The sequence below is a fragment of the Episyrphus balteatus genome, chromosome 3 (assembly GCF_945859705.1).
Source record: "Episyrphus balteatus chromosome 3, idEpiBalt1.1, whole genome shotgun sequence".
NCBI classification, from domain to species: Eukaryota; Metazoa; Arthropoda; class Insecta; order Diptera; family Syrphidae; genus Episyrphus; species Episyrphus balteatus.
In genome coordinates, this window is record NC_079136.1 from 2,179,357 (window position 1) to 2,202,115 (window position 22,759).

At 29.4% G+C, this 22,759-nt stretch overlaps 1 protein-coding gene across 1 annotated transcript in view; it reads left to right on the top strand.

Annotated features, from left to right (window-relative positions):
* The window catches only part of LOC129916400 (uncharacterized), a 47,636-nt gene extending 27,406 nt beyond the window's left edge, over positions 1–20,230 (top strand). Inside the window, exons 5-8 of the mRNA XM_055996315.1 lie at positions 15,931–15,958; positions 16,067–16,151; positions 19,698–19,916; positions 20,012–20,230. Of these exons, the coding sequence (XP_055852290.1) occupies positions 15,931–15,958; positions 16,067–16,151; positions 19,698–19,916; positions 20,012–20,217 (538 nt within the window). The 3' untranslated portion in view covers positions 20,218–20,230. The remainder of the gene's footprint in view (positions 1–15,930; positions 15,959–16,066; positions 16,152–19,697; positions 19,917–20,011) is intronic.
* Positions 20,231–22,759: the final 2,529 nt, after the last annotated feature.

The following is a 22,759-nucleotide window of genomic DNA, read 5'->3' on the forward strand; positions in this document are numbered from 1 at the left end:
TTATTTTTTGTACGTTATGTGCTTTCCTGGAATTATTTTAATTTGTAAATTAAAGTTCGTTTTGTATGAAAATTGGCACAGGTATGTAAGCAAATTAAAAAAAAAAAGGAATGAATAATTTAGGAAAAAGGAAGAAAATCATGAAGGTACATACAATTTGGAACTTTTTAATGAACAGTACTAAACAAATTCTTAGCAATATAATTTTTTGAAGGAGAGTTCTGTTCCCTCCTCAAAAGAAAGTTGTATCTTCACACTTTCAGTGACTGTGCTAAACGCCTTCAGACCCAAAATATTGGGTACACGGTTAAAAATTCTGGAGTATTTTGTAATACTTTTTGGGTTAGGTACCAGAATTGTATTAAAATTTAATACATGACAAATATTAAAATATTTTAGTTAAAACAAATTGTATTACAATTTAATATAGTTGTATTAAAAAATAATACAGTTTATATTAGAATTTAATACCAACTGTATTAAATTTTAAGCATTGCATATTGAAATTTAATCTTTTTATATTAATTTCTAATAAGAATTTTATTCAAAGATAATACAAAAATATTTCAATTCAATACCAAATATATTAAAAGTTAATAAATTGTATTCTTTTTCCAAAATTCATTACTGAAAATAAATATTAATCATAAATAATATAATAATGGTGATATTGTTGTCTCTATTTTATCTGTTTCACAAACTGTGGCATGTTAAATCTTATTGTCGATCAAAATTTATCTGCAATGTATGCATTTTGCTTCGAAAAAACACAAAGCGCTATCAATTTAGTACAAATTTACAATTTTTTATTCAATTTTTTTTTAAAGGTACCTCAAACAATAGATTTTTTTTTTCTTTTATTTAATATTCTTGTATTACAATTTAATACTTTCTATATTAGTTTTTTAATAAATTTGTATTATATTTTAATACAATTATATATTAAAATGTAATAAAATTATATTAAAATGTAATACAAAAATATTAAAATTCAATACAAGATTAGAATTTAACTAGTGATGGGAACTATCGAATAAAAACTATCAAACTATCGATAGTTGTAAAATATTCATTCATTCATTTAGTTACTGTTTTCATTCGAACAGTTTTTTATTCGATAGTTTTTTCATTCAAATAGTTTTTTTGTTCGATAGTTTTTCATTCGAATAGGACCAATTTTTCAATAGTCAGATAAACCTCAGTTAGAGCTTATTCCTAGGAATAAAAGTTTTTTTATATTGACATTTATTCTTCTGTAAGTCTATCTGACGATTGAAAAATCAGGGCTTAAACGATAGTTTTTTTATTTGAATGTTTTTTTTTGTTCGATAGTTTTTTCATTCGAATAGTTTTCTTAAACGATAGTTTTTTCATTTGAATGATTTTTTTTGTTCGATAGTTTTTTCATTCGAATAGTTTTCTTATACGATAGTTTCATTCGAATAGTTTTTTTTTTTATTAGATAGTTTTTTCGATAGTTTTTATTCGAATAAGGGCCAATTTTTCAATAGTCAGTTAAACAGTCAGTTAGTACTTATTCCTAAGGATAGAGAAAAAATCAATTTTTCAACAAGCAGATAAAGCTTATTCCTAAGAATAAAACTATCTGCTTCTTTCAGAGACGAATAAAAATTATTCTAAGAAATAATCTCAACAAAAATATTGTGTCAGTTGTCAAAGCTGTTTTGAAAGAATTTTAAAAAAAAATACAGTGGAACACAAGAAAACAAAAACAATCATGAATACAAATGACGTTTAATTTTAAATATTTTTCAATTTGACAATTTTTTTTTGTTATTCTGTAGAATAAATTATTCTTGATTGAAAAATTCATTGTTTTTATCTGATTGTTTATGAGCCTAATAACTTTATTCGTCAAACAGTTAACTGACTGTTTATTAGAAGATTGAAAAATTGGCTCTAAATAAATGAATGAATGAATGAACTATTCGATAGTTCAAATCATTCAGTTACTAACTAAACTATCGATAGTTCAAATCATTCGATAGTTTCCATCACTAAATTTAACCCACAGAGGCTATTTTCTAGTAATTTTTGTATTACAAGTAGTAAATTTAATACTAAAATATTGAAATTTAATACAAAAAGATTAATAATATTTTAATATTTTAGAAGTATTAAAATGTAATAGTTTTTGTATTGAAAGTTTTATACAAGAGCTGTATTAAAAAATACTCCAGAATTTTTAAACGTATATCCTTTCACTAACCCTTCTTGGTGCAGCTTACAAATTACTCACTGCATTGGTCAGTATTTTTTCGGAGTTGTTGAAGAAAGGTCCACATAGGATATTTTGAGGACTGAAAAAGCTTGTCTGAAGAAACATTGTCTTAATACCCGAATGAAGATAATAGCTTCGACGACGGTCTGTGCAATCGGTAAGAAGATTCCTTTTTCATCCGTTATCACAACTTTTTGTAAGATTACAAACAGTTAAGATATAGTTAAGGTATTTGCCAGCTACTTCGGATCCTGAGACCCTGCACGGGAGAGATAGACTTTTGCTGGTAAAAATTCATAAATGCATTTTGACTTCGGGACTCGAAAAGTATCAAGACACGAAACGAAAACCACATTTTGCTGCCATTTTGTTTTTTATAAAAATTTTACTTTTCCACATAACTCGAGCAATTTTGAACCTACAGAAAAAAAAGTACCTATAGAAAACTTTAAGAAAAATTAATTTAATACGATATATGTTAAATTCTTTTTCGATTATCCCTTCTTTTATTGTGATTTTTTTTTGAAAAATAGTTCGTAGAAAAAGTTGCACACCTTTTTATTACCTTCATTTGTTACTTAAACGACTTTTCGATTTGTGAGACCGTTTTCGATCTGTAGGCAAAAACCTTCAAAAAGATTCCGAGCAGACGATATGCAGAATAATTAATTTAAGCTCTTTTTAACTTTTCAGTAGGTACATTTTCTTGAGATCTATTAGGTAACTACATGAAAAAAGAAATTTGAAAATTGAAGAATAAAGACTTTGAATGCTTTCCAAATGGAATGTAATTATTATATTGTATATTTCTCTTTATGTGCGTGTTCTTGAGATAATTAAACTTGAATTGTTTTCAAGCGATAAATGGCAAATATTCACAATTGGAGATGTGTTCTTGTAAATATGCTTAAAATGTTTAAATTCACAGATCAAAATTATTTACAACTTACTACATTCAGAAACAAAGGCAATTTAAACTTCTTACACGAAGTCCAGTCACCAATATTTTCCGCACAAAATTTTTCGAAGAATCCTTTTTTTGTATCCTTATGACGAATACCAAAATCTATTATGGATTTCGTTAAAAATAACAATAAAATTCGGAAAAGAAGGATTTTCTTAAAAATTCCAATAAACATGATGTAGGAACGAACAAAAAAACTATTAAAATCATTCAGGGGCGTATACAGGTTTGCTTCTTGGGGGGGGGTCATGCCAATTTTTTTTTTTTTTTTTTCAAAAGTTTTGATATCAGGCATAAACCTGAAAATGGGCTTTTTGAATTATTAAACATTAAAATTTGTGCGTCTTGCATTTCGAATCGAAAAGTTCCGAATGTAGTTCTAAAAATAACCAAACAAAAACGGTATGAGATTCGTTTAAGTTTAGCGTTAAGCCTTAAAGCCTAGAACGCTGCTGATGTGAAACGAAATTTTTCGTCGGTCTCCACGAGGACAACGAAATGCTTGCGAAATCTGGACCGAAAAATACTCAAAAATTGCAAAACATAAGTGAAAAAAAGCAAACACGCATCGCAGAAAGACATGCAATGACAAAATGAACAACAAAAACAAACAAAAAAAATCAAAATGTCATTTTTCCACACACAATGAATGTCTCCGGCAATTGTTTGTGTGCGAAAAAGAAGTTTAGACTTTCAATTTCGTTGTGCCGAACAGCGTACTACAGAACGAAAAGTTGAACGAAATTTTTGGTTTACCATTTCGTTGTTTCATTTTTGTATGGGATTTTTCGTTTCTTATCAGCAGCGTACTAGGCTTTAACTTTGACCAATTGAGGCTATCCTCTCCTAAAAATAAAATGTACTGTACGAGTATTTCGATTGAATAATTTGCCTTAAAACAACTGTTCATTGTTTTCCGCTAGCCCAGAAAGTTAAAATAAAAATCGTTTTTACTTAATAACAGTTTTAACTTTTGAATTAAAAGTCTTCCTAACCTCAGGCAAACGAATCGCAAAGTTTTGTAAAAAAAATTGCATTTGAAAATATATTTTTTTTAAATTTTATTTTAAAATTGAATGGGAATTTAAAATACCTCTATTAAAATAGTAAAGACAAAAAGAATAATTTTGGCGATATTTTGGGATTCGTCCGTTTTCAGGTATTAATCAGCGGTTTACAATATAAAAAACATTCAGTTGTATTAAGCCCTGCCCTGTTTTTGGACCCGCTGAATTCGAATTTCAAGTCCGTTTTGCCCGAACACCCCTCAATTTTGAGAAAAATGCAAAAAACTCCAAAAAAGTCATAAAAATCCAAACAAAATGCAGTCACAGCTCAAAACTGGAGGGTGACCGGGCCAAACGGACTTGAAATTCGGATTCAGCGTGCCTAAAAACATATAGAAACATAGGTCTGGTTCCTGGTACATGACACTTTTTTTATTTTGTGTGCCGGTGTAATCTTACTCAAGAGATTTCAGTATCACACAAAAAATTCTTTTTTAAGTTCTGAGTTCTTGGGGGGGGTCATGACCCCCCCTTGTATACGCCGTTGAAATCATTTCTCAATGAAATCAAAGCTAATTTAATTCTTTTCTAGAATCTTGATAAAAGTGTTAAAGATATTCACCAAAATGATTCATTCAATTTTTCTTTCCTTTTTTTTATTTTTTTTCATTTTAAATTCGAATGATGAATAAAACATGTCAACCTAGAACATTTAGAAAAGTCCCTGAACATGGTACTTAAAATGTAGGTAATCCTTTAGCCAAACTTTAAAAAAAAAAATAAGGAAAGAAAAAACACTTGGTTGGGAGAGTTGATATTTATATCTAACGAGACTAGGGTTTTAATATAACCCCAGGAGAAGTGGTGGTGGTGAGAAAAAGTTTCAAGTTTTTTTTTGGAAGTCAAACTTTTGTTGAAGAGACGACCAACTCATCCATCAAACCTAAGTTCGTTTTTTTTTTTTTCTTTGTTGTTTTTGTTATTTTCTTGTCTGTCTCTGTATGGGATATAAAAACAGGAATGCATATATTAACAGTGATGTGACAAAAACAAACTAAAATTTTCAAAAACATTGTAGTTGCAACTGAAAGGACGCTCTTTGCGGTTTTATGTTCAAATTTAAAGGATACAAATTTTATTTCTTTACACATCCTAAAAAATCGTTCTAGAATACAAAATACAAATTTTTTGCACATCACTGTGCATTAAATGAAGTGTATATTATTATCTTTCAAGTTCTCAAGTATAAGGTATCGATTTTGTTTTTGTTTTTTTTTTGTTTGTTTTATTGATACCGTTGAAAAACATTTAACTTTATTGATGAATAAATTTCCTTTCTTTGACATTTTCATTAGAAATGTTTTAGCATGATGCCTATTAACTTTCCATCATCTTTTTACATGACATATAAAGACAGGGTTAGTATTTGTGTTTTATATACATATAAAAACTGAGTTGCTGGTATTAACATATAAGGATTAATTAATAATTTTTTTTAAAGATCACAGAAATCCGATTAATATCCCCTTAAGCCGATTACATCAATATTTTTAAAATTCACTACATTTTACACATAGTTAACAAAAATATTTTCAAATAGAAATATTAGAAAAAAGATTCAAAATTTCAATGATTCCACTAATTTGCTAAGAATTAATTTTTTTTTTTCAATTCCGTTGCGTCATTAGAAATAATGCAAAAAAAATTAACTCGAAATCTTTTCTCACTTTTCAGAACATTTTCTTGAAGTCGATCTCAATATTCTGAAAAGTGAGAAAATTCTTCAAGTTCTCATTTTTGTATACGATCCATTTTTTGAACATTGTAAAGAAGTTTACTCAAAACTGTTCCATTTTTTTAAACCAAAATGAGGATTTTATCATTTTGTTATTCTGTCCTTAAAAATTTTAGTTCTCTCGACTTAAAATTTAAGTATTATAAGACTCTACGCTTCCAATATCTACATGTTAAGGTTTAAAAGAAAGCTGTATACTGTATCAGTGACTGTTTTCATAATACGAAATTGGGTCACTGTGGTGTATGCGTAACATTGGTTTCTATACAAAAAACGTGATTTATATATACATATATTTAAGGTGTCCCTTACTTTTGTCAATAGTTCAATTATATTGTACATATATGGTTTTAGTAGTTTCAAATGTAATATTAAAATAAATTATAATATTATTATTGTTAAAACAAAACAAGAGAAAAAAATTTGAAGCTTGAATGATTGGCATACCTATTTTTGACATTGACTGTTGCTTAAAAATAATTGCTTTCAAATCTTTAAAACTGAAAAATCACAAATCAAAAACACGGTTTTTGTATCTAGAGTCTTAGTAATAATGATATTGAAAACAAAAATTGCAATAAATATAAAAAAACCAAACAATTTAATAACAATTGTTTAATCTATTTGTTAACTTTTTTACACTTGCAATCATAAAAACCGGATCAAAGAGTTTTAAGAGAATGCGGAATTACATTAAAATGAGACGGTATTTTTTTCTGAAAAAATTTTGAACGCTTTTTCCTGTAACGTAAGAAAGAATTTAATTGGAAAACTTGTAAATATCAACAGAATACTAAACAATAATTTTTAACATGATGCAGTTTTTATGTTTGCAAGTCAATTTATTTGAAAATAAATGAACAAACTCTGCAATGAATTTCTCGTTTAATAAGAAATAAATTCGAATTATTAATATGGTCCAAGTTTAGAATAAAATAAAATGCACGACTTGCTCTTAGAGTTCAAGTTGCTTAAATTTTTAATACAAAAAAACAAATTAAAAAAAATAAAATTGATTTTTCAAAAAAATAAAACAACATCTGAAATCAAATCGCCCCACAAAACAAGTATGCAGTTTTATTTGATATATTAAGGTGCATTTTTTAGAAAAAAATTTTCAAAATCGTTACTGCCGTTTTTTTAAACTAATTTTTTATAAAATAAAATTGGTATGTCAATGCCATTTTGTAGAAATCACTAATCAGCATCTAAAAACAAAATTTCAAAAAAATTCAATGTCAAGTTTTCGAAAATTTGATTTTTCAAAAAAAAAAAATTTCAAAATTTTTTTAGAAATTCAAAAATTATTTTTTTCAAAATTTTATTTTTGGCTTATATTAAAATTATATAAATGCTTTTGTATAAAAAATTTCGTTGAAATACAATAAGCAGTTTTGCAGAAAATCAGATTTGAAAAAAGCGGTCCTATGGCAGGTACCGTTCTTTTTTTTTCCGAAAATAGTTTTAGAACCATGTGAATTCGTGAGAATCAACAAGAAAGAGTATTTATATAAACAAAAATTTGTTTTTTTAATTGAACGAAGAATTCGTTGAAATTTTCTTAATTACACGTTCAAAAACATTGGTATAACCATGCGTTTTGTATTAATTATCGCCATACAATCTATGTACATCTCGAAAGCCCACAGCAATTTTTAAGTGCCAGTGATAATTTGATGATTAGTTTTATTTTTAAGGAATTGAACGAAATGATTGAAAGTTCAAAACTTATGCCAACTTAACTTCTCGAGGTTAATTGCGTACTAAATTTTCCAAACAACAGAAAATATTAAGCGGCTTTTAATTTCACTGAAAACAGACTTTAGCACTAAATATTTTCAACAAGGTTTAAGGAAATCATTTCGTAACACTTGTATCAATTTGATTCCGAAATAAGAAAATTTTTCTTTCCTAATAAAATTCCCTCAACAATTATTACAAAAAAAACTCTCTCCAAATTAATTGTGGTTCAAAATAAAACGGACCAAGCTCTAAAACAAGGGACTTATTGCAATTTAAATATAAAAAAAAAAACACAAAAACTTTATTCCTCCAGCTAAAGGTTCCTAAGAAAGTTACCCTGGTCTTTGGCCAACCAAATATCGACGTCCTCCCACCATCAAACAAAATTCTCTTACCTTCCAGCTGATAACAAGCTTTCATACGCCAATTTAAACTTCTCTTGTATTTTTTTTATTTGTGAATTTATATAAATGTCCTTGGAAACACTTCAAACTTAGACTGTTATAGCTCCACGGCAGAGCTAATAATTCAACAAATTTTCTTCCTTATTTCAATCATTTCCTTACGTGCCAAACTAATATTTTAGGGAACCCAACCGAACCGACGACGAACAATATTCCGACAAAAGCTAATTTATTCTTCTTGCCAACAAAAAAAAAAAAAACAAAAAAAAACAAAAGGCCAAAACTTTTCGTTTCTAATAAATTTTCTATCGATTTCAGCTCGAAGTCTTCTCTGTCTTCTTTTGTTTGGTGCCCTGGCTGTGGAACTGTGAATATATATACTATAAATATTGTGTGCGAGCAAAGCATTATCATTTTCAAGACGTGGGTTGCCTTAACTATTATATGCGGATACCGCCACCCTCTCTTTTTCCTCTCTCGATTTTAAAGTCCATCCATAATGGCTGTGCTGATGCTACTGTTGATGCTTCTATAAGGATCGTATAGAACTTCTTTAAACAAAAAAAAAAAAAAAACTGTAAAACTATTCAAAGCACGCACTTGCTTTTAGTCTTAAAATCAACTTAAAAGCATTTTTGTCTCGACACGCTGATAGTAGCAATGTAATTATTGTTTTTTTTTTTTTTTTTGTCTTCCTTGCCTTCACTCTCTCTCGAAAGTCAATTTGAAAAATTGCGTTATTGAGTCTCAGTGTATAATAGTGCCGTGCCATAGCCGTAACAAGTATCAGACAAGTAGTGCAAAGATGCATGTACAAAATTTCTACTTTTCCCCTTCCTGTACCCGGTTCCAGAGGGAGTATAAAGGTCGTCGTCGTCAGTAGCTTGAATAGGTTTTTTCTTAGGTTGGCAACACGTTTTCCTTTCACATAAAATACAGCAAAAAAAAAAGTATAACAAGGCAAAAAAAAAAAACTGAATATAAAGTATGCGGAACATTGAAAACCAATCCCCAAACAAAGGAATTAGTCATTTAATGGTGGTGTAAGATATTCGGAACTCGAACGAAGCTGAAAGAGAGGAAAGCACGGTGCGGTGCGGTACAAAGACGTGCTTAAATATCGTTTGTAAAGGAAAAGATAAAACAATTAGCCAAAAACCTCCCGCTACCATGTTATAGCCTTCCTTTTTGCTTTGGTTCTCTTTTAGCTCTGTGTGGATGTGGTTCTGGTTCTGGTCCTGGCCTCTTGGTCTTGGATGGTAGTTTTTTATCACTTGAATGACAATATTTGTATAGACGAAGATAACCACCCTCTCGAGAGGTTTATGTAAAAGCATTTGCTCACAAAGTATGTCAAGTGTAATACATGCTTTGGTGGATACTAAGGTATATATACATTCTCATACTGAGCTGCCATCATCCTGTGGCATTCAACTGGAAGATATATAATGTATATATGCTGGTTGAAATAGCGGATTTACCATGCATGGAATAGTGAAGGCCGTTACCGTTACCTAGAGGGTATTTACCTGTCGAAAACTTTGTCCACAAGTTTTAATATTGTTTTTTTTTTTTTTTTGGGAATTTTCTGTATAGGTGTTTGCTTAGATTGCTTCTTATAGCTCACAAAATGCATGTGCTTTACATTCTTAACGAACAAAGAAGTTGTGAAACAAAACCTAATTTTTGAAAATTTGCCATCTGCTCATATGGCCTTATTGGAAGTTATAGAGCAAATGAATTTGAACATAATATGTATTTAGGTATGCAAAGTCGGTCCCGGAAATTGTTTACTAACAAACCTCTATAACTTCCTTGATATCTACCTCATTTCTACCAGTTTCACATTTAATTTCAAACATAGCTTTTAACATCTTATAGTCCTCGATTTGTATCAGAGTTATCTGTGATTTACTGCAATTAACTTTAATTCGTGATACTGACGGATTTTTTAAGCCAAAGAGTGAAATTAAACCTTTTTCAATACAAAGGGACTTTAATAAAACGGTTTTTTAAATATTAGTTTTTTTAATTCAAATATTTTTATATTCAAAATCTTATTTTTAGTACAAAAAATGTAATCAAAAGTATTGAAATAATTAAAATATAAAAAGGAGAATGCCCAAAAAAAATCACAGCATCGATACGAATGAGACCTATATGACTTGAAAGGGCATCAATAGTAGATAATAAATATGATTTTTTTTTAAAGAAAAAAAATATCCCCGGAACTTGCTATGACGATTCTTATTTTCAAGCTATAAAGTGTTTTTTTTTTCACCCAAAACATCATTTTTCAGGGAAGTCCTATTGCCTTGGTTTTAGTTCCGAAAGAGTTGGAATGTGCCATAAACAAAGATTGATTTTTAAATGACGCTTTAAACTTGTTTAAAGGACCCACTGAAATTATGAGGATGTGGGTGATAACATAAAATGATTGGGGTCTTGGATGGTTTTTTGATTTAGATGTAGAAATTGTTGAAATTCTTGCAGACCCTGGTGAGGCAACTCTAAAATATAGTTCCGTTTTTTTAAATGAGGATGGTACCTTAACTAGAAAAAAACGTTACCACATCAACAATTTTGTCCACGTTTTTGTTGTACTTATTCCGAATTTCATCATTTAAAAAAAAAAAACACCCTTTTACTCAAGATAATTTTGTAGACTTTTTCGATTCTTAACTCTTCAAAGAAATGAAACTTTTTCACCAAGTTTAAAAAATTAATAAAATGTATGTCAGCTGTTACGATACCTTTCTCACACATAACTCAACCCATCAAAAAAAAAAAAACATCCTTTCACCAAAAATATTTTTAAGAACTTTTTGAATCCTTTGTTACCGCTTTATCTAAAACGAATTTCATCAGTTTAGCATGTTTTTCACATGGGTTTCGGTTATATTGTTCCTGTTGAAATCAAAAGAGCACTAACGAAGAAAAAATAACTAAAATAATAAAAATTATTAAAATTATTTTTAGTAAGGGTACGACAGATCTAACTGATGAGCCCACTGTCGTACCGGGGCGAAACGCTTTATAAATTTTTGGAGTTGAGGTCACTTGAACTTATAAATCAAAAGAGCACTCGTATTGATTTTATTTTTATGTCATTAAAAGGCATTAAAAATACCTTAAAAACATGTGTCATATGATCATATTCCATAAACAATTTTTTCACTAGGTATATTTTTGACATTCACCCTCTTGTCCGCGAAAAAAACACCTTTGCACCCACCTTTTTTGTATAGCCTTTTTTTATCCTTGGTTCTTATTCAAAAACAAAGTTACATGAGTGTAACAATTTTTTATAACTCGAACCGCTTTTTAGACCAAACAAATGGAAAAAGTGAAAATGTTTACAAGGGAATGTGAAAACACAGAACTAGAATCGAATCTAGAAGTGTTATCTTGCAGAGCAGAAAGTGTCAAAGTAATATATCCTTCTTTCCGAGATTTGCTCAAAAGGCCTCAAAAAACTGAGGCATTTACAGTAAGAGGTCACAAGAAGGTCATAGGAATCAGCGTTATGCTTAAAATTGATATCGCAGCCACAATTGCGCTTTAAGTAATATTAACATTGATTTGAAATTCTATTATTTTAGGTGTTTCATTTTTAGTGTCATTTTAGTACCATTTTGTATGTATTGCCAAGCAATCGAAGTTTCATTTTTCATTTTGCATCTTAAAATTGTTTATAAAAAATATACCTACTAAACTAAAAATACGCTTTTATCACGCACTAAAAACTATAAAATAATTTAATTTATTATAGGAAATGGTTCGATCAAAAAGCGTCGAGTGCTTTGTTCAAAACTGTATGAAAGTACATGAAAGAAACAAAAATGCGCTCTACGCTTTTTGATCTTACCATTTCCTATAAATCAATTAAATTATTTTAGGTATAGTATTTAGTGCGTAATAAAAGCGTATTTTTAGTTTCTAAACTTTATATTTTATTTTTTACTTTACTTTTAGTCTTATAATGATTGAAAGTAAATTCAATTGGACTTGGGTTGTATTAGACTTCAAAACCTCTCTTTATGCAAGACTAAAATTGATTTGGTGTGTTTTTGGAAAGAAGATTTCCAGACCTTTTGAATGATGTATATAAGTCTATTGTTTAAACAAATTAAGTGTAGGTTTTTATCCCATAAATCTTGTAAAAGTGATTTTTTTCTCAATTTTTTCAACTTTACCCAATTTTTTTTTGTTTGTTTTATTTTGCAAAAAAAATTGGGTAAAGTTGAAAAAATTGATGGGATAAAAACCTACACTTAATTTGTTTTATTATTTTAAACAAATTAAGTGTAGGTTTTTATCCCATAAATCTTGAAAAAGTGATTTTTTTCTCAATTTTTTCAACTTAACCCAATTTTTTTTGTTTGTTTTATTTTGCAAAAAAAATTGGGTAAAGTTGAAAAAATTGAGAAAAAAATCACTTTTTCAAGATTTATGGGATAAAAACCTACACTTAATTTGTTTAAACAATAGACTTATATACATCATTCAAAAGGTCTGGAAATCTTCTTTCCAAAAACATAGAACATATTGAGAATTACTGAGATATTGATAGATTACATCGTAAAGTCTGTAAAAATGGTTTTTTGTATATAAAAAAAATGGAGGGTTCCAAAATTTTAACAAAAATATTTGTATGCATTATTCGACCATACGAACAGCCTACACTACGCAATTTGTCGGGTGTATTTTCAGTGTCGCACCGTGTAATTGGAAGTTGGTCAAAATTTATTTGCAAGATTTTATTACATTATTCTTAGTTAGTAAGTTACAAGTGAAGCTAACAAAAGCGTATCTATTAAAAATAGCGATAAATGGTTTTTTTGAATTTGACTGACTGTCAATTTGTATTTACTTTTAAATACAATAAATTTACACTAAACCGATGGAAAATATACTAGAGCCTAGATATTCAATTAGAACCAAAATATCTTTAGAAATAGTCAGGTGGTGAGAATTTGGTTTCAAGCTTTGAGATAGGGTAAAAGCGGGTGAGATGGCTTGGCGGGGGAGATGGCGCACTTTAAATATCTTGTATATTTATTGCTCTAAAAATGTATGAAAAATATTTGTAACTTTCTTTAAATATTTTAAATCGAAGTAGGCAGTATGTTTCTTTGTCTGTGATACAAAAAATTAAAAAAAAAATCAAAGCAAATCATGTGATGATTTTTTTCGAATTTTTTTTTTTTGCTCTTTTTTATTGTTCCGATATTTTGTGAGTCGTTGGGATCTTAGATGCCTTTGATACACCAATACATACAAGAGAGTATAATTATGCATTGCATGGGAAATCTGAGGTCTAGTTCTTTTTGCTTTTTATGGGTGCTTACGATTTACGAATAGGAATTATACGCGAAAAAAGGTGATATGGCGCAGTTTTTTTTCGGGTGAAATGGCGCATTCCGTACTAGAATTTTTTTTTAAGTAATTCAGCCAAGTTCAAATTTTCATTAAAACACATAATTTAGAATGAGGTAGTGTAAGTGAACTTTTTAAACGTTTGCATTGACATAATTAGTATTTATATTGCTTAGTTGACATACAAAACATTCTTTTACCTTAAAAAAACAGGTAAAAACTAAATAGTTAGCTTAAAATTTAAAGGAAAATCCACTTTTTACTCTAAAATTTTTGTGAAAACGACGACCAGTTGCAATCTATTATATGGCATGCATTGGTGCTTGACTCTTGCACATCATTCAACCATTTTTGCAATGAATGTGGCAATTTAAACCTTAAACAAACGCATGCACCATCTCACCCACCCTATAGGGGGAGATGATTTTTAAACTTTTTTGCTATATTAATTTAAAAATATAAATTAGAAATATAAAATTGTGTAAAACAAATAATACGTTGGATATTGAATATAGAACATTTTTGCATTGTTAGAAATGTGAAATGTGGTTTACTTTGAAAAATATGCCAAAATCAAAAAAGATATGCCATCTCACCCGCTTTTAACCTAGACCCAAAAATGTAATCTAATCTTTTTGTTCTTCGCATGATAAAGATCTACAACTTCTAATATAATTTTGCGCATGGATAACAATGGTGCATCATTTTTCTTATGACTTTGAGAGCCTAATCGATCTCAAAGACCGTGGGTAAAAAGTACCAAACTTCTGTTTAAACAACCAAATTTAACAAAGTGTAACAAAATTGCGCCAAAACATTCTTTCAAGAATTTTGCGAATGCTTAAATGCAAAATATCTTAAGTGTGGGCCCATCGAGTAACACACTATGGTTCACCCGCCCCTGCAAACTTTAGTATGGTGAACTGCCCTTGGATTATTTCTCGTTTGAAAATTCCATCAAAATGTATCTTTCGCCTTATAATTCGTAAGAATTTTTTTTTGCTTCTTATCCAGAACATAAATTTTCCTCCGCTCTTAATGACAGGAAAATATTATGCAGTGAGATGCATTCGGTGGAATATACTTATACGGTGGTGGAATAACGGGCCTATATGACAGACGAATATATACATAAAACTTATTTATTTAGAGTTCCTTTTTTTTGTTGTGTTTGTTGTTGTTTTTGTCCTTCTCCTTAGATACCACCTACATGCCTATACTCTTGGTTTGTCCTCTTCATGAAATGCTCCGCTAAGCGAAAATGCATTATAATTTTTTTTTTTTCGTTTTTGAAAAAAAAAAAACGTTTTTCCCAACGTACTCAAGAGAATAACATTAACGATGAAAGCTTGAAATGAAAGACAAGAGTCCTTCTCGGGGACGTTTGAAGACCGTTGTGTAATTACACACAGAAAAATGGGGACAGCCACACTGCCGCCGTTTCTATACTTTTTCTAGCAAGGAACACCGCCATCCACCCGCCACCTCCACAACACAAAGCCTCCTGATTTTGTCTCTTCTCGCTGTAAATTATTTATTTCTTTTTTTTTGTTATTGTTGTTTTGTATCTTTTTTTCTATTTTTTTTTATTGATAGTCAAAGGTTGAATGGGATTAGGAGAACAAAACAAGAATTGAATTCTATCTATTTGTTGGCCCTGCTGCTGGATGGGCTGGGGCGCTGGGGGGTTAGAGATTGGACTTTTAGCTGTGTGTGACCGAATACGAATAGGGATAATGATTGTTAGTCGTTCTCGTTCCGATTTCTAATGACAATTTTCTTCTTCTGCCTAGAATAGAATGGTTGCATGGTTGCCACTATGGGAAAATGTATTTTTAAACTTTTTTATTTTACAGGACGAAATAAGGTCCTTGACACATTTTAATAAGACTGGGTCAAGGGCAACCGAAGAAAGAAATAATAAAACGATAAAATTGAATTTTCTTAAGTTGGCAGCCATTTGTTGAATTAAGGACGGATGAATAGGTAGGAACGTATCCGAAGCGACTGCGGGCGGAGTTGTGGCAAAGGAAGTGTATTAAATGGAAAAATGGGAAAACTTTATTTTTATCTAATGGGAGTCCTCTTATTTCAAAGTACGATTATCCGTTTATTTAATAGAAGAAACCCAAACTGCTTAGAGAGAAGGCAAAAAAAAAATAAGAACTAAATTACAGAGTATCCATTTTTATATATAATTCTCCAGTATCTATAAGATACTTTTCGAAAGTATAGTTAATGTGTAAATATACATTTGACAATTGTTCTCTTTCTTATATAAGTAATATATATATCTCCAATTCTATATAAAGACCGTTTTTTTTTTTGTATCTTCTAACTTTTGATTGAAATAAATAATGTTTTCCTTTTTTTTCTGTTTGTTTTTTTCTTTACAGTGAATGGATAAAGGCTATTACAAAAACGGTAAGGGTAGTTACTATGCTATGTTTGTTTTGAAAAACCAATTAGATTTTGTTTTAAGATTGAATTGTTCTTTATTTATTTATTTTTTTTTTTTTTTTATTTTTACAGTTACCACCGCCACCACAAATTGAATTAGTCGTTGACAAACCACATTTGATGAATGTTTTAAGAAGACCTTTAGTGCGAATACGACGTGAGTAAAAGAGTTGAAAGTTATTTTTAGTTTATTTTTTTTTTTTTAGTTGAAGTAATTTCTAGAAAAACTTCTTAATTTTTATTTAAAACATACATTCCTTTGATGACACTGGTCTGCAAAATTTAACTTTTTATTTCTCCTTCAAATAATTTTTTGATATTATGAAAGATTAGAATTTCCTGAATCTAAATCTGGTTTCAGAAAAATTCTATCAGGGGTACCATTTTTGGAAAAATGATTTTTGAAAAATGTGGGTAGTTTCTAAAAAGTCACCCTTTTAAATTCATTTGAACTTGTATAAATTTAAAACTATTTATCGCATTGAGCTCAAATTTAGAGGACTTATTCTTCATAATATGACCTATCGATTAATTTTTAATCATTTTTTAAATTACTAGGTAATTGACAAAAAAAGCAGACATTTCGAAATCCTTCACTTTTTAGTAAATCCTACATGAACAAAAGTACCTTAATAAAGGAAAATGTAAAATATCAATGCCCATTATATATTTAAAAAGTCAAATATGTGAAGAAAACCATAATAAAATACATTAATTAAAGTTTTTACGTGTTTTGTAATTTTACATACTATTTTTCTATTTATAAATATCTTATTTTTAATAAAGCATTCGATAAACTGCCTTGTAAGGCTTCAGATTTGTTTCTCCTAGAAACAAAAGTATACTTTTCTTATAGTTTTTGATGTGTTGAGTTAGAATCTCTCTAGATTTTAAGATATTCGCATTAAAGTATGACAAAATCAAGTTTTTTTTTAGAAAATCTCAAAAAACTACTATATCTCAAAAACCTATATCTATATCTCGGATTTAAAATGAACACACTAAAGTCCATTAGAAAAGTATACTTTTGTTCTAGGGAGAAAGATATATTCATTTTTAGAGATCAGTTTCTCTATCGTAAGATATGCCAAATCTACTAAACTTACTTAAATTAAGATATCTCGGAGAAGAAAAGAGATATTGAGAAGATTGAAACTGAATTTGAAAGAAAAAAATAAGTTCTTTGGTATAAACCGTAACAATTTAAATTGAAAAAGATTACATTATGCCAAAATATTTCTTCGAAAACAGCAAAAAAAATGGGTTTTTGAGATTTTCTAACGGGAATATCTAAAAAATGTGACGTGCTAGGTCAATTCTGATTCGGAATCAGCATACAAAAATCCTTTAGAAAAGTATACTTTTATTAAAAGGAGGATTTCCTTGCAGACCAGTGATGATTAAACTTTAAGTTTTTTTTAAGTTTTAAAACTAAAGCCCTTGGGGGACATGCTTGCTGCATAAATCTTATAACTTCCTTGGAGTATAGGTTTCGAGTTTTTATGTTATGTCATTACTTTGGCTTAATAAATATATTTTAATCTGGAATATCAGAGCTTTTTTTTGCACACCAATTGAAGTGGGAAAACTTATGTAAAGTAGCCTTTTTTGACTAATAAAACAAATCCTCACTAAGCATAGCACGCTGCTGATGCGAAACTAATTTTTTCGTCGGTCTGCATCAGAAAAACGAAATGCTTGCGAAATCTCAACTTAAAATATTTCAAAATTGCAAAACACAAATATGTAAATCAATTCTCAACAAACAACAAATCAATTCTCTGTATGAAACGTCAGGAAGTTTATTTGGATTTCCCTGGTCAAGATTCAGTTCTTATTCTATTGGAGTTTCTACGCCCTTTCAATCACTCTAGCCAAACTTGTTCTTGAATAACATTGCTGAAGCATTATTTTTGGCTAAGAGTTATTGTTTTTCCATGTTTTTTTTTTCGACGTGTCGGTTCGGTCATCTCGAGTTCGTTCTTGAGTAAATTCTTTATAATAATTTTTCGCTTATCGATGCACACAACGAGCAAATCATCCACATACAACAAAATAACACCACTTTCGTGCCTCGTGTACAAACATCATTTAAACCAATTTTCGACAACAATTGATTGAACTTAGCATTACATTTTTCGCCTCACTAATGGTAAGAGGAACACTGTTAACATATAAATTTTCGACTTTGTTGATAATGATACACTTAACAGATTTTTGTTCAAACCTAGTAATTGTAGGACTGCGCATCTGCGCACCAAATTCAATTCAGTTTATAGTTTAAAGAGTAGTGTCTAAATCACCTGAATCTCCCTATTTCTGCAGAACTGCTTAAATTTAATTGAATCATACTAGCCACCATTATTTACTTTTAATTTTGCAACCTTACAACCATGTTAAGTTTCTGCACTCTGGCAGCAAACTTTTGAAAGCTTTCTAATATTTCGCTCTTTTGTTGGATGAATAAATCGTTGTCGCTCTTAGCCCTGATTTTTCAATCGTCAGTTAGACTATCAGAAAAATAAATGTAAATAGGTATAAAAAAAACTTTTATTCTTAGGAATAAGCCTTAACTGGGGTTTATCTGGCTATTGAAAAATTGAGTGTTAGGAAATTATTATTGAAAGTAACGAAATTACTTCGGCTAGTGAGTTCCTAACTTGCTAGTCCTTTGTGGTATCACAATTAGTGATGGCGGTTGTTAGTACAAAAACCGGTTTTCGGTTTTTCCGGTTTTTTTCCTTTCGGTTAAACCAACCGGTTTTAAAACGGGCCAACAAACCGGTTTTTGGAAAAACCGGTTTTCGGTTTTTTTTGCCTGAGAGTACAAAAAAATGAACCTAATTTGTCAACCAAAAAAAAAAACTTTTTGAAACGTTTTTTTCAGCCCATTTTTTTTCGGTTTGTCCGTTTTTATGTAAAAACCGGTTTAAACCGCGAGGACAAAAAACCGAAAAAACCGGTTGACCGAAGCAAAAAAACCGAAACCGGCCGGTTTTTTCCCATCCCTAATCACAATGGATCCATAAGGGTCTAAGTGTGTCGGGTAATTTGCCTGACACAACAAATAGCACTGAAAGCCTTTTACAAGTAACATATCTCTGATAACTTTTATGTCACAATTTTTGAACGTTTTCAACAGAATTTCACCACGTGTTTCTTGGCTTTTAACTTCACATTCTTCTTTGTAACAAAAATATCAATATCTTCAATAATCCCTCAGTTCATTAACATTTGAATGGCTGTTTGCCATGAACTCAGTGCTACATGAGTCAAGGATAAACTTTATGGATGCTCTTCTTGTATTTGTTTTCATGCATTCATAGATGTTTCTAATTGATCATCGCCCGTAAGAAGTTCAATGTTTTACTCAGTAGTTTAGAAACGAAAGCTTAATTTGATGATTTTGCATTTATTCGGTGCTTCTTTCTTGATTTCTTGCATTGTGACTTGATGTGGCCCATGTTTTTGCTACTGCTATGTTTAATAAAATCATAGTAAAAATTAAAGAATTCCATTTTATATGTTAACAAAACGCATATTGTCAAAAAAATATGATTGAAAAATAAAATTTGGTACCCATACCGAAATACCAATGCAATTTTAATTCAAGTTTCCAGGATTTTTTCTCTCACGATAGTACTTGCGAGAATAGAATAAGATTCACTAATTTTACTTATTTATTTTTTCTTGTAATTTATAGCGGCTACTGCAAACGAAGTTAAAGCCCGAAAAAAGCAATCACAAGGCTCGCAAGCACAAGCGGTAGCACCAGTTCCGGTCCAGAATCCTCTAGTTAAGAGCGATGCAGCTGTAGCGGTTTTAAGTAAAAAACCAGACTCCAAGGCGTCATTAGCTTGTGTCCTACCATGGGGACATGGCTGGGGTTGGGCTACGTTGCCCAATGGTGTTTGGAGTGGCGGTAAGTTAAGTTAATTAAAATTTTGGGACAAAAATTGGGTGTTGCTTACGTCTGAAATCTTGAATCCTTTTTAAAAATTCTCTTTTTTCTGTCAGGTTTAACATGGTCCCAGTGCGAAGACACATTTACCCTTCATGCCTTACCGACCACCCACTGCACCAATTTGGTCGATGCTGTAGCCTGCAATGGAGCAATCTATCACACCGACATTGGTGGTTTCGATTTCCATTCAACAGGTGTAGAAGATCTTGGCGGTGAAGATTTCGACTATGCCATGGATTGCGGCGATTTTATTTTTTAATTTTATTTTTTTTTAGAAAAAATAATAACAAAAAATTTAATAAGAAACAAAAAAAATGCACAAATAATTCGGATTCATTTTATAGCAAAAATAAAAAAAATATAATAAAATAATGAAATATTTTTAACGTAAAATAGACGCAAATATTTTTTAATTTTAAAAATTTGTTAAAATCAACGTAATGTATATTTTTATAAATGTGTTTTTTGGGAAAAGTTACTGAAAAGTTATTAACGCTTAATGATACGGGTACATAATACATAAATAAATACAAATATATACATCATTTTATTTTAAATACATTTTTTTTTATTTTTGTTTGCTTTTAAGTTTGCAAATTTTATTTAAACATTGAGACTATAAATTTGATTTAAAATGAGTCCGTCATAGTTGTTTGTTTGCTGTATTCGCCGAAATTTAGGACTTCGCATTTGTTCGCAAACTGAACTGAATTTCGGAGCTTTCATTTCTAGATACTATATATAGTAATTTAGGTTTACATTATACTGTATTAAATACTCTTAAGTCCCTTTGTATTTGCCTTCGCAAACAGAAGACCAAATTTTGAAGCCTATTTGCGAAAATGTTCACATATGAAGAAGACAATTTCAAAATAATTGCGATTATGGTACTCGTAAATGAAATCAACTTTCTTGCTGCCTTAATGCGAAATTTTGCAAGCTTTTTGCGAAGGGGGTTATTATCTCTATCAAGGTACTCTCAAATAATGTCCGGTTTATTACTTGAATCTCAAAAATGTCTTTGCAACGATTCGTTAATGGAATCAACAATCTGTCTACTTATCAGCAAAAGTGTTTTGACTGTGCAGAAGAGTAGCATTTCACAACCTTTTGCAAAATGTTGATCCTGTTTTACAAAATTGTTGGTAAATCTGCGAACATGACATTAACCTTTAAACGGGTTTCTTGTTTGTGTTTTGGGAAAATGGGTAATTTCCACTGCGATTTTAAAACTTCTTCTGTTTGCAATCATTCAGACTACAAAACAGAAAATAATTCCAATGAATACTGACATTATTCTGGATTGAAACACACAAGTTAGGGTGCTTTGCATAATATTTGCATATGTCACATATGATTTGCGCAAGTGTGTTCATTATTTGCGATTTGCAAATGAATTATTTCTGCATTGAAAGTCATAATCTTTGAGCGTAATATTCCATTGCAAAAAATAATTTGCGCAACTTTTTTCATGATTTGCTTATTTTAAAATACATAATGGGCTTTCGCAATCGTTCTAAAGATATAGTTACTATTTTGCGATTTTTGGATGATTTTAATATGAAAAATGATTCAAATAAAGAGTAGAACTTTCGCAGAAATTTACTTTGCAAATCCTAAAATTTCTCTGCCTGTCGTGATATTTCACTCTTGCATTTCTACCTTGATGGGCTCATTTCTAGAATTAAAATACAATACTTATATTAATAAAAACGACATTGCAACTAACTTTGAACAAAACATTCTTAACCTTCGTTAAAAATTAATATTTCCGTAAGAAAATAATTTAGTTTTGCAAAATTACCTACTTCTTAGCAAAAACAAACTACCGAAACTATTTTAATTTGCAATTTCAATAAAAAAAAATACAAAAAAAATAGTATCAAAAATGTTAAAATAAAGATGAAATTCATAACATTTGAGTGTTCACAGCATTAAATATTAACAAAAAAAAAAAAAACGGTTTTTGTCATTGAAAAAAAAACATAAAAATTCATTAAATGAGCGGGATATTCATCCATTCGATAGCATCGATATTTTATTGAACTGAACTGAGAATTTCGCCCACAATCAATGGAGTTATATTATATTATAATTATAAATGATAAACAAAAAAATAAACTTAGATTAATGTTATTAAAAATAAATGGAATTTCAAAGAAAACCAAAAAAAAAAAACAAACACAAAAAAAAAAACAAAAAAAGAACAGAGATATAAATTGTATTAGCCCTTAGGATTTTTAAATGTGATGTTAGATGTAATAATAATAAAAAAAAATATAATTATAGATATATTTATATGTCAAGAAAAAAAAAATAGAAAAAAAACACAAGAAAAAAAATATATGCAAATTAGTGCATTTATATATATTTATATGTTTAGATGTTTTCTGGCAAACATTAAAAAAAAATTTAAAAAAAAATTGCATTATTTTTATTGAAGCGAAATCATTATAGAAAAATGTACACAAACATTTTATTACACATAGAAGCGTACGTAAAATGATTTATTTATAAAGAAAATATTCGTCAAAGTATTAAAAAGAGTAAATAAAAAGCATTTTCATTCATTCATGCATTATTATCAAAAGAATGTCAAATAATTTAATTTTAAATTTTAATTTAATATTATAAAATCTTAAAACATTATATAATCTTTTTTTTATTTTTTGTTATTACTAAAACTTATTCAAGAACATAGCGTGAAGAAATATTATATTTTAGGCTGAAGCATTATAGAATTTAAACTAGAGGAAACAAATAGATAAACTCAAAGAAAACCCATGATAAAATCAACTGCA